The 10,093-nt window shown below is 50.2% G+C and overlaps 1 protein-coding gene across 2 annotated transcripts; it reads right to left on the reverse strand.

Annotated features, from left to right (window-relative positions):
* Window positions 1–3,046: 3,046 nt before the first annotated feature.
* S100B (S100 calcium binding protein B) lies at window positions 3,047–9,761 on the reverse strand. 2 transcript variants are annotated; one of them, XM_054579447.1, is made up of 3 exons: window positions 9,647–9,761; window positions 6,812–6,950; window positions 3,047–4,314 (listed from the first exon to the last, which is right to left on the reverse strand). In XM_054579447.1, the coding sequence occupies exons 2-3, from the start codon at window positions 6,947–6,949 to the stop codon at window positions 4,174–4,176; spliced, it is 279 nt and encodes a 92-aa protein (XP_054435422.1). In that variant the 5' UTR covers window position 6,950; window positions 9,647–9,761; the 3' UTR covers window positions 3,047–4,173. The 2 variants fall into 2 exon arrangements, with proteins under 2 accessions (XP_054435422.1, XP_054435429.1); XM_054579454.1 differs by lacking the exon at window positions 9,647–9,761 and adding an exon at window positions 7,032–7,214.
* Window positions 9,762–10,093: the final 332 nt, after the last annotated feature.

The following is a 10,093-nucleotide window of genomic DNA, read 5'->3' on the forward strand; positions in this document are numbered from 1 at the left end:
AGGAGCATTTCAGGAGCAGCCTCCATGGTATGAAAGGTTCCCAGGGACTTGCATGTTAAATTCATGCAGGGGTGAGGTGGGCTGGCGTGGGGGTGGGGGGTCCTCAAGGGAGGCTGGGGACATCAGGGTCTGTTCTTGAAGAGCTTGCCAGCCTCATCCTGGCTCTTCCCCAGGTCCAGCCTGTGCCCAAACCTCCCTGCTTAGCCTCCTGCCAATTTGCTTGAATGGTGTTTATTTTTCACATTCTTAGGGGAGAGGCCAGTCTTTTTCTCATCAAACGCAGGGAAAAAGGGGTTCTGCCAGGATCTCATCTGGCCAGATCTATCTGCAATTACAAGAATCCAAGCTGTGTCTGGGGCAGAGAGGGATGAAATCTCCAAATTTAAACATCCTGATCAAGAAAATGGCAATACTGTGCAACCAATAAGAAATTGCACATCAAGGAACATGTATAAAGGGCCCATGGACAAACCCAACGCGGGGCAGGAGTGAGGGTGGGAGGTGGGGGTGGGTGGGTTAAGGGGAAAATAGAGACAACTGTACTTGAACAATAAAATAATTTTTAAAAATGCACATGTAAACTGGCTGCTGAGGCTCACGTAAGATTGTAATTGTCACCTATGCTCCTAATTTTTATCTTTGGTGTTGATCAAAACTGCCTGTTTTTGACTGAATTTGAATAAATGTGATAAATTTGAACTAGAAATAAAACTTTATTATGTGCTTGAAACAACAGCAGTCAAGCCCAGGGCCTCATGGGACAGAGATGGGGGCCTTCCTAGAGCTTCCTTGGAAGAGTTGCTGGACTCCTTCCAGGGCCTCAGCTGGTGTGTGAGGGCTGAAGGGCCCCTTTTGCCTTGGAGACTGGCGGGGGCCTGCAGGGTGGAACTGCAGGGAGACGCTCCCAGGGGTGTCATGCTGCAGATACAGACCGCCTACAAGGGGGACCTCCAGAGCAGGGCCCCAAGGTGGCCCGAAGGCATGGGATAGCCAGCTTCCCTTGGCTGCTGCTAGGAACAGGGTCTGCTTGGGCAGGGCCAAGGGTCGGGGGAGGGGTGATACAGAATGGTAGGTGGGAGCGAGCCAGCTGGCAGAGGCCTCTGGTCCTGACCCCAGGGCCGGAGAAGGTGAGGAGGGCAAGGGGAGCCCAGGCCTGTCCAACCTCAGTCCCCCTCTCCCTGCCCCTGCCCGAAAGGGCCAGGGCAAAGGAGGGAGAATGGCCCAGGGCTCCAGAACCCAGGGGCCTTCCTGAAGTCTCCGTGCCTGCTGGGAGGCAAGGATGGGGTGCAGTGGGTCTCTGTGTGGGAACCGGAGGCAGTGTGTTCCCCTCCCACGACCGTGAGATGAAGATTCCTCCTTTCAGTGGCAGGAACATGTCAGTTGTGTTGCCCAGACCGGGGGCAGGGACAGCAGCGAATGCTGGGGTGGTCCACTGTGGTTGAGGGTGGAGGTCTCTGCAGGCTCCAGACCCCTCAAGAGCAGCTGTCAGTGCTGGGCCAACAAACGGGATCCGCTGTTGTGCCTGCCCTGAGAGCCTCGATGCTGCTGCCAGGGACATTTTCTGGGCTACTGTGGCCCAGCCTTTGGATTAAACTGATAAGCAGATGGGGCACAAGGAATTCTCTGTGGCTGATCTGGATCGTAATGGGAAACGCAGCCTGCGATGGCGGAGGTCATTTAAAACGCAAAGCTCCCTTTATAGAGACCTGATTCTCCCTGGGGATGCTTGAGGCGGCAGCAGCCGGCAGGCTGTGTGGGGACTATGACCACTCATTCATGGAACCAGACAGTGCCTCCGGGTGGGAGCGGGACCCTCTCAGCTGAGGACAGGTCAGAGGAGGATGGACGATTCACAACCTGACGCTCACCAGTTGGTGCAAGGAAGCCCCCCGGAACCCCTGAGGAACAGCGTCTCCCCCCGGGGTGAGAGGCAGCGGACGGTGCCCCCGACGTCTGCTCACGCTGGTCGTCCTGAACAGCTCTCAGACTGGCCCACACTTCTCCTCTCCTGCCTGCCATCTCTCAGAGATGCCCCGCGGTCGCCGCCCCTGCTCCCGTTCTCCTGCTGGAGAGCCCTGGAGCGCCCCCTGCCTGGAGATTAGGCCGAGTGTCTTTGGCCCCTTCCTCTCAGCATCCCCTGCCCTGGGGGCCCCCACTCCCTGCTGTACCCCCCGGCACTCTCCTGGCTGCGCCCTGTGTACCCCGAGGCGGGCATCTCCCCAGGAACAGGCGCGAGGGGCTCCTCCACCGCAGGGTTTGCGTTTCCCCGGGGGTGCTGGTGCTGATGCACCTGTTGAGCCGGGGGGCTGTCTGGGGAGCCCTAAACATCACCCTGCCGGGGCTGCCGAGCTGGGGTCTACCCGGAGGCGCAGCTCGCCCAGTCCAGCCACGTGGGCGACACCCCCGGGGGGTAAATTCTGAAACAACCACCGCCCAGCCTTCCCTATTGGGTCTACGACCAGGACCGAGGGTCCAGCAGGCGCCACTGATCACGCGGGACCAAACCTGCCAAGGAGCAGTGACGACGCCCCACACGTCCCGCAAGAGGACCGCGGAGGCCGCAGCGTGTGGGGTGGGGCCGAGCCCGCGGCAGAGCGGATCGCGGACACCTCAGGTCCTTGCCCGCCGAGACCCCGGCCAGACCCCTCCAGTCTCGAAGCCGCTCAGGCCCGCAGGTGACTGTCCGGGCCAATCACAGCTCCCCTGCGCGGCTATTGGTCTAGGGAAGGTTACGTAACGCCAACCGGACAGAAGGTTACTGACCGGAGCGGGCGGGCGGAAAAAGGAGAGGGGAGGTGGTTTCACCCGGCGCTCTCCTGCCCAATCCGCCTCTCCACGCCCCGCCCCGCCTCCCCGACGTCCTGCCCCTCCACGCTCCTCCTCACCCCTACCCGTCCCTCCGCGCCCCGCCCCCATCCAAAGGTGCTCCTCCCCACCTTCGCGCCCGCCCTGGCCTCTCCAGCCTTGCAGGCCACCTCGACTTGATTCCTCTTCCCAGTTTTGCAGGTACGTATTTCGCTTTTATTTCATGTTTAACGGCTACGGAGACTTGTCACAGTGCTTTTATTTAATGCAAATACAAGCGATCAGTTGTTTTATGAAGCTGTGTCCTTAAAGAAACAAAACAGAAAAAGAGGCGGATAAGATTAATTTGAATTTTCCTGGAAGTGACTTTTAGTATTAGTAACTTGATTATTTGAAACTTGATTTCTTTGAATCCATGGATGCAAAAACATAAAGTTCAGCTTTCCAAATACACCGACTTTGTCAACAGCACAGACAAGCCAGGAGTGACATTCACTGACAGACAGACACATCGGTAGTAACCCATCCTCTCACAGACAGGAAAGGAGACTGGAGAGACGAAATGACTTGCAGTGCACTTAACTCCAGAGAGGCTGATCTGAAACCTTGGTCGTGAACCCAACCATCCTCCTGCAAAAACACATGCCCCACAGATCCATCAAAGTGTGAGCCCATCACAATTCCACTGAATGTAGAATATGTAGAATTTTGATTCTCAGTTTTGATTAGTTTCAGGACTTGTTGGTTTATGAGACATTTTTCCATTTAGAACTGTTAGCATTAAATAAGCATCTACTCAGTAATCACAGCTCACCATAGCAAAAGGGATCTAAATGAGACAGTGTGCTATGGGCTAGTGGGACAGCATTGTTACACCATCTAACTACTTTAGGTTCCATTTGCACTGATGATGAGCAAATTTAAGAAATGGCAGCCTTTTTTTTTTCAAAGGGTGGACAGAGCTTTGTAGTTTCAAATGTAGCGGAGACTTAAGGAAACCACAAATATTCAGTCTTTTTTTGGTAATTAGTTTTGTTTGTTCTGGGTTAGGATTCTGTACAGCCATGGCAGCCAGTATAGCACAGGCTTTGTGGCTGAGAATTGACGTTCCTACATGATATTACCAGGCGTCCCTGGGACCAGTCAGCTAGCACATATGCCTAACGCAGCAGAAGTAATGATAGGGGCCATTGCAGACGGCCCTTGGAAAGACGTTTTCAATTTTTCATTCACAAAGTAAATCAAGCTTCCTAATTACTACAACAGGGCCAGAAAGCTCAGCTCCTACTAGCCTGCAAGCCCTTTCTTTCTGCTTCCTTGTGTGACCTTCGCCTCTGTTACAGGAACAGCTTGGCTGCTGTCTCTAGTTCATTCGTGTTCAAAGAACTCATGGCAGGCAGTGGTAACCATGGCAATGAAGGCCATAAATTCCTGGAAGTCACATTCGCCATCTCCATCGTTGTCCAGTGTTTCCATGACTTTGTCCACAACCTCCTGCTCTTTGATTTCCTAAGAGAGATCAGTCACCCAGCTGGTTTTTAAATGAAATTTAAGTCCATCAAAACATGATTAAAAATATGGCTGGTTTTAAAAATCCATTATCAGAAACAACCTAAGATATAAAATACAAAATACCAGAAAGATTTCTCCTATGACCGGGGGCCTGTTGGCGGGGGGATCTGTGCCTTCCCCACCTTCCTTTAGGTCTGGTGGGACCTGGGCTATTTGTAAAAGCTGAATGGAACAACCAAGACCTGAAACCTGCAGGTTGTTCTCACTCTACTTAAAACAAAACACCCGGAAAAGAAGAAGAGCATCTCAATCAGCAGAGTATATTATAGGCAAACGGCGTGAAAGGAAAAATGAACTTTTGGCCCCCCTAAATTTTTCAGTTTCTATGTGTGGAAGTTCCTAAAGTGAAGGCTTCCATGGACTTTTATGTTTTGAAAGTGGTTTTTTGTTTGTTTGTTTGCGGAAGTAACTCTTGGGAACATGCCCTAAATTTGTTAACCCCGTGTGTTATTTTTGCCACTTGAGTTGCTTGGTAGGTGTCATGGAACTTTTCCTGACAGTTCCGCCCGACACAGAAGCTGTGTGAATCGTTACGAAGTCTCTGAGGAACACACACAGTACAGGGCGCTAAACATGGTGGAGAGAATGTGGTATTGGGCACTGAAGAAGAGCACCAGGGCAGGTTGTTTAGAGTAACCAATCCCCAGAGCAGCACTGCTTGGCCCGAAGAAGTCAGGGGTGATGTTCCGTGGCTGCCTTCAATCTAAAATATGAGATCGGCTGAGATTCCGGCGGCGGGCGGGGGGGTGGGGGGTGCTGGCCGGGGCGGCCAAAAGATGGAAGGCAGCAATGTGTCAGTTCAGTCACGTTATATGTTTGTCTCCAAACTGAAATTACCTTGATGAAACCAGGGCAGCAAATCCTGGTGGTACCTTGGTACGCTACCCTTGAATTACTTATCTTTTATAAATTGTGGTTACCGTGTGTTAAGCTTTTTCTATATTTTAAAATAAATAATAATAGCAGTTACTGGTTACTGAGTTTCACTGTATGTTAAGCACTTGAAAAACACGGTGTGGTTTCATCTTTGCAACAATCCTTTTTACAGAAGAAACTGGGACTTTTTACAGAAGGCGGAATTGCGGGGACTGTGTATCTCAACAGGCGAGGGAGGCAGCCGCCACCTGGACGTGAATGCCTGAGAAACCAGTCCCAGAGTCAGACTAGGGGATGCGCCCCCCACCTCCCCGCCCACCCACCTCAGGCCTGCAGGTCACTTGTTTTGCTCTGGTGGTGCCATTCACAGCACTGGGGTGTTGGGGTGGGAGTGGGACAGGGGGCCCCCAGCAAACCTGCAGATGGGGGGTGCCGCCCTGCTGCTGGAGCCTGGGGCTCGCCCTGCGCTGAGAGGCTCAGCTTGCTGGCAGGGTGGCTCCCCGTCACCGTCACCGTGCCCCAGGACCCTGCCCTGATGCTCTGGTATCTTCCCCGGAATTAGCTACTGGTCGGACTTTAGCGCACTGGTTCGTTGGCTGGCCTGTTCCCCTGTGTGTGATCAGTCACTTCAGTGACCTTGGTTCTGGGCACTATGGGAAGGGCCGTACCAGGTAGACTGTAGTTCACTGCCTCGAGGGCACAAGGCTGACGTGCAGTAGAGATGATGCGCGGCTGATCCAAGGGCCGGTGCCAGTGGGTTGGGAAGTGAGTCCTCGATGAGGTCTCGGGACGTCCTTTCACTGCAGGCCAGAGTGGGGCCCGCCTGAGGAAGGGGGCTCCCCAGGAGCCCTTGTGCGCTTCCTGAGGCAGGGCCCTAACCTGGAGCTGGCCGCTCCCCAGCGCCCCTTATTCTATGAAGGCCCCTGTAAGCCCCTCAGGCCTCCAGCCGGGGCAGGGCCCTCATGCCTTCAGTCAAGAAGGTTGTGGCCCTTCACTGATGTGCCAGCTGGGTGCCTCAGAAGCAAAAGCCATGTCCTTGGGCCTGTGTCTCCCAGTATTGAACATAAAAGTGGTCAGGAAATGTTTGCTGAGTTCACAGCATCTTCATCACCGTGGGGGATGCTAAACATCTAGCTAAAGCTAAAATAACCCTTTTCCCCCAAACAAAAGCTTATCTTTAACACCTTTCTTATGTGCACCATGGTCAGTGGTAAGTCATGAGTCTATTTCCCATCCATTCTGCCATCATCGCTGTAAGTCCTTAGATTTTTCAGAGAAAAGTCAGCATTATTTGAAATCTATACTTGTCTTTGGTACAGTGGTTTTTCCTTGGTGCTCCTACGATACCCAAAACAAATGAAAATGAAGACAGTGGGCCCAGCTGAGCGAGCCTCCGTGAAGAGGGTTCGGTGGTGCACGCGCGTTCTCAGAAGCCACCTCGGAGTCCTGAAACACCCGGAATCACCTTCATGGCCGCTCGAAGGAGAGAGTGCACCAGGTGGTTTGATAAGTGGAGAGGAGAATGCATAAACTGTCAATCTTAAAAAGCAAGACTCACCTCTAAAAAATGGGAAAGCTCGTTGTTGATGAGCTCCTTGAGTTCGGATTTCTTCAGCTTGTGCTTGTCGCCCTCCTTTCCGGAATACTGGTGGAAAACATCAATGAGGGCCACCACGGCCTTCTCCAGCTCAGACATCCTAGGGGTCCACAGAGGAGAGATGCCTTTTCATACTTTTTGCCTTGTTACGTGGAACAGTTAACATGTTACCTATACAGACCTTGACCCAGAGGAGGGGGCTGGGCCGGCCTTGGTGCATCTCCCCTGTCAGGCTCAGAGCAGGGCATTCTGGGAACTTGCTCAGCTGTCACCATTCTCCCATCCACCTTTTAGAGGGGCGCTCTTTCCCACCCCCTTTTCTGTTCCTCTCGGCCACCTTGACAAGTTCCCAGGCCCTCTGGCTTCTCTGGTTGGGTTTGGCTAGTGGGAAACTTCAGCAGAAGTCTGGAGGCGGAGCAGGGACAGGGTGCTGGGATTGGTCCCTGCCTCCTCCTCCCTCAGCTGCCCTCTGCCCTGCAGGGCTCCAAGTCAGGGACAGAGCAGGTGAGCACAGCGGTGGCTGGCTGCGGGCTGTTAGATTTAATCAGAAAGAAGTAAGGTGACTAGGAGCCAAACGAGGGTACAGACATCAGTGGTATTTTCATATTGTCTCAATAAATAATTGGAAGACAGGAGGAGAATCCCATTCATACAGCAGCGCATAAATATTACCAAGAAGTTCAGTATGAAAAGTGCAGGTCCTTCCAAAACATTTTAAGGATCATAAAATGGAGGAATTAGTTTCCCTTTGAATTCATATATAAATTTAACTCATTTTTAATACAGATCTTTACTGGAAAAATAAATATTGGTAGAACTGTCACAGTCTTCTTTTTTTTTTTAAAGATCAGTGAAAGGTGCTTTGACAAACCAGAAGTAAAAACGTATTTTCAGGTTATATAGCTAAGCTGGTTCTGCTACGGGAACAGACGTGCAGCAGGTGCCACCGCCAGGTGTCGACTTAGTACCCATGGAGGTGCTGCTGCCGGTGAAGAGGGAAATGTCACTTAGTCATGGAGTGTTTCTGGGGAGTCAGAAACGTTCTGCTTCCCTCCACATGCGCCTTGTATCATGGTCTGTAAGCTGAAGAAATACCTGTTCAATTCTGGGAGTCAGGCATATTTTACAAAGGACAGTTTTTCAATTGTTTCACAAAACTGAGACACTTAGGAGAAATATACTAACTTTTGACTTTGAATTCTTATTAAAGAAACAGCACTATACTAGTTAAAAATAAATACAAGAGTTACATCAAACTGTTGAAAAACCATTCCCATGTTGAATATGTTGCATCTTAAAAATAACTTGGAATAAAAAATTTAAAATTTTATTTATTTCTGACTTCCTAAGGGAAAGAGAACGGAGGATTTTTGGCTTGGCCTGATTTTGGCTCAAGCCATGCTATTAATTATCAGTATATTTCGTTTTGCTCTCAAGTCCCTAATAATTTGATATATCATATGTAGATAGAACAATACAGATGGATTAAAGTCTGTATCATTTCCTACTTTCTTATCCTTTGCACTCAAGTTTCAACTATTGATTCTTTTTTTTTTTTTTTAAAGAAACAAAACAAGGCCTGGCCGGGTAGCTCAGTGGGTTAGAACATTGTCCCAGTTCACCAAGGTTGTGGGTTAATGTCAGGGCACATACAAGAATCAACCAATAAATGCATAAGTAAGTGGAATGACAAATTGATGTCTCCCTCCCTTTCTCTCTCTTTCTCCCCCCCTTTCTTTCTCTCTCTCAAATCAGTTTTTGAAAAAAGAAACAAAACAAACAACCCCAAAAACTTTAACATTATCCTGATGCTTCTCAAAGTCCATGATGATTTGGGGAAAAGGAATGTAAATACTTTTTTTTTTTTAATATGACTAGTGAGATTTTTAAGAGGAAAGGCATAAAGCATTCTTCATATATTTTAAAACTCTATAAAATGATTTTCCTCATAGCCATACTACAAGTTAACTAAAATTTTTTTCCTGTTAAGTTTTTCCCTTTGACTAAGAAACAATTGATGGTTTAAAGCTTATCTTTTCAGAGAAATGGAAATCAAATATCCATGTTTCCGGTTCACTTCATTCTGTGAATGTTATTCCTGTATCTGTTAGCCTCTTATTCTTGCATTAATCTTTTTATGTCAAAAACAAGAGAAGTTTTGGGCTTTAACTTCTTAGAAGGACACATCACACATGATGTGACGGTTCCCTGAGAAATGATAAGACTGGTGCCAGTTAAACCCACCATAAACCCTGATTTCTTGGACCCGGTTTACACCCACTTCTAAAGTCCACTCAGTTGTTGTGGAATTTCTGAGTGGTGTCCAGAGGACCCTGACATTCCCCTTTGAGGGAAACTGGAACACTGAGAAGCGGTCACACACCCAGGACCGGGACAGGAGCAAGGAAGAGAGAAAACATTTATCTGTAAGACAGGACTAAACTAGCATCAGGATGCCTGCCATTCTCAGCCCTGAAGAAGCAAAACCCTCCTCTTCCTGAGAAGGAAGAATCAATATTTGTAGTACTTCTGGGAAAATGTCAGCAATCACCTCTGAGCCCCGGACCTGCGGTGTCTCTGATTTATGGTAATAAGAACATGAGCAAAATGAACCTCTAGCCGCCAAGCCTTGAGGCAGTCACGTCCACAATGCCGCTGTAAGGTCCACACTTTAGAAATGCAATTATCCTGAAGGGGCTTTTTTAACTACCACCCAGCTCTCCAACCCCCACATCCCAGGTCCCCACCCCTCCCAGGTGCCCACCCCTTCCCCAAAACAACAGGTTCCCCCCTCACGTTGTGATCTTGGTCGCTCTTCGTGGTCACCTCCTGGCTGCAGCGTCCTGAGTGGCAGGAGAGGTGGGCAGGGGCGGCCTTTTATTCCTTCGTCTGGGCGTCGGCCCCTTGTGCAGTCCCACTGCAGGCCAAGGCAGCCAATGGGGACCGAGGGCAGGGTGGGGGTGGCGGGGGCAGCCAGGCCTGCACACAGGGCCGCATTGACCAAGCTGCCACCCGGGGACTGCACTTGGGCCAAGGAAGAAAACGGCCTGTGGGGCAGGAAGTGAGGAGTCAGCTTTTTGTGCTATTTTTAATTTATACATGAATATTAATGTTCTTCTAAAAGCAAAGTTGGGGGTGGGAAGAGTAGAGGGCCGGATTAATTGATTCAAACAAAGCAAATGTTCAGCCAAGAACGCGAAGCGTCCAAGTGCAGGCTGGCCCACGCTGTTTTCCAGCGGAGAG

This window comes from Pteronotus mesoamericanus, unplaced genomic scaffold (assembly GCF_021234165.1).
Source record: "Pteronotus mesoamericanus isolate MK-2021 breed Mesoamerican mustached bat unplaced genomic scaffold, CSHL_Meso_final contig_116, whole genome shotgun sequence".
NCBI lineage: Eukaryota > Metazoa > Chordata > Mammalia > Chiroptera > Mormoopidae > Pteronotus > Pteronotus mesoamericanus.